Genomic DNA, 1672 nt, shown 5'->3' with positions numbered 1-1672 from the left:
CACTTAGCTAGCAGAATTCTTGAAGAGTGGTACCCACAGGTAAAAGAACAATAAATAGCCTTCCTAAAGAACTGGTCAGGCAGCTATACCCAGTATCACAGGACAAGTAAGTTCAGGTAAGTCTGTAGAATGCTAGTGATCAGTGCTTAAAACAACGAAAGCAAACACACAAACTGAAACAGAGCTACAGCTTGGGACAGACTATTAAGGAGCATCCTGTAAAATGTATCCATGGCCAGGCGGGCATGGACCGGAGAAAGCAGCAGGTGAGGCTGACTTAGATCAGGCCCAGGGCAGCACACTCCCCTTCTTCAGGGTAAACCAGAGGGCTCTGTCTGTCTGATGGGTTGAAAAGCCCGAGTAGTGCTAGGTTATCTTCTCTCGTAAGATTTTCAGGTGATGGATGATAATTATGGTATAAGGGAGAGAGCACGCTGGACTTGGGAGTTCAAAGATCTAGGTTCTATTCCCAGTTTACTCCTTTTCAGTGACATTGGACCAGGCTCTTAACCTCTGCGCGCCTCAGTTTCTTCACTTGCAAAATGTGAACACCATTATCTGCTCTCTTTCTCTCTCAGAATTGTGAGAACTTGATGAAGTAGAGTGTGTAAGACCTTTGTAAACTGTCCCTTGCTATAAAGTGAGAGAATTCTAGTCCCTTAAGCAAGGTCAAGTCTCCAGGAGGGTGGGAGAAGGAAGTAAGACAGAGCTTTGGAAATGTTTCACCCCATGAAGCTTGGTTCTTTTGTTAGTACTGCTTTCATGTACCTTATAAACCATTCCCTAGCCTATTACTGAGGTGTTGATTGTAGGCACACACTACCCTTAAATTCAGAACTCGATTCGGATACACAGTATCTGCCTTCAGAACACTTAAGCTGGTGAGGGAGCTGATTAGTTAAAGTGTAACTTCAAGCAAACCCAGGGTGCCCTGGGAGCACACAGAAAGGGGAGAGGAAGGGGTTCCAGTTTTCCAGAAAGAGCAGTAGCCTGTTTACAAAAGCACCTGAGACAAAGTCAAAATAATCTAGGGCCAGGTGCACACGCTGCACCGTGGCACCCTGGCCCCTTAGGGGTGGTCACCCTTTACAGTCTTAGACACACACACTTTAGGGGTTGACTGCTTGCTTTTGAATTCTGGCTTCACTACTTGCTTCCTCTGACCTTAGAGGTTTCCTTTACCTGTCTGTGCCTTGGTTTCTTCATCCACAGAATGGGCATAACAGGAGAACCTGTTTCACAGTTATGAGAGCCGTGCACTCAAAACATGTTTTTATCATTTGATTTTTAAGTGCTTGCTTTTAAATTCTCCATTGTGGAATGTAAATTGGTATTTATAACTATTGTATATCTAGAGGTGGAATTCTAACGCACAACCATTTTTTATTTATAACATAATTAAACACCTTCATAGTTTATAGTGTAAAATTTTTTTTTATAGCAAATGAGTTACTTAGGTCATATAGTTTGTGAAATATACTTAGTTGTCATGTGGCCTTTTATCCATGGAAACAGGATGCAGAAGTAGTGTCAATAAACATTAGATACCCAGCCGCAGAATTGGTTAATACTACAGATCTTGCGAAATTAATAGTGAGTCGTTCCAGACAGTGTGTCATGCGTCGCAGCCTTCACCTGCTTTCATGTAAACCCTCTCGGTCCTTCAGCCATC

At 43.0% G+C, this 1672-nt stretch overlaps 1 protein-coding gene across 1 annotated transcript in view; it reads left to right on the top strand.

The window, feature by feature from the left end:
• Window positions 1–245: 245 nt before the first annotated feature.
• The window catches only part of TAPT1 (transmembrane anterior posterior transformation 1), a 76431-nt gene continuing 75004 nt past the window's right edge, over window positions 246–1672 (top strand). Inside the window, exon 1 of the mRNA XM_019625121.1 lies at window positions 246–266. Within this exon, the coding sequence (XP_019480666.1) occupies window positions 246–266 (21 nt within the window). The remainder of the gene's footprint in view (window positions 267–1672) is intronic.

The sequence above is a fragment of the Hipposideros armiger genome, unplaced genomic scaffold (assembly GCF_001890085.2).
Source record: "Hipposideros armiger isolate ML-2016 unplaced genomic scaffold, ASM189008v1 scaffold_616, whole genome shotgun sequence".
Taxonomy (NCBI): domain Eukaryota; kingdom Metazoa; phylum Chordata; class Mammalia; order Chiroptera; family Hipposideridae; genus Hipposideros; species Hipposideros armiger.
The sequence above is the reverse complement of the archived record's forward strand: the minus strand, read 5'-3'. Positions and strand labels throughout refer to the sequence as shown.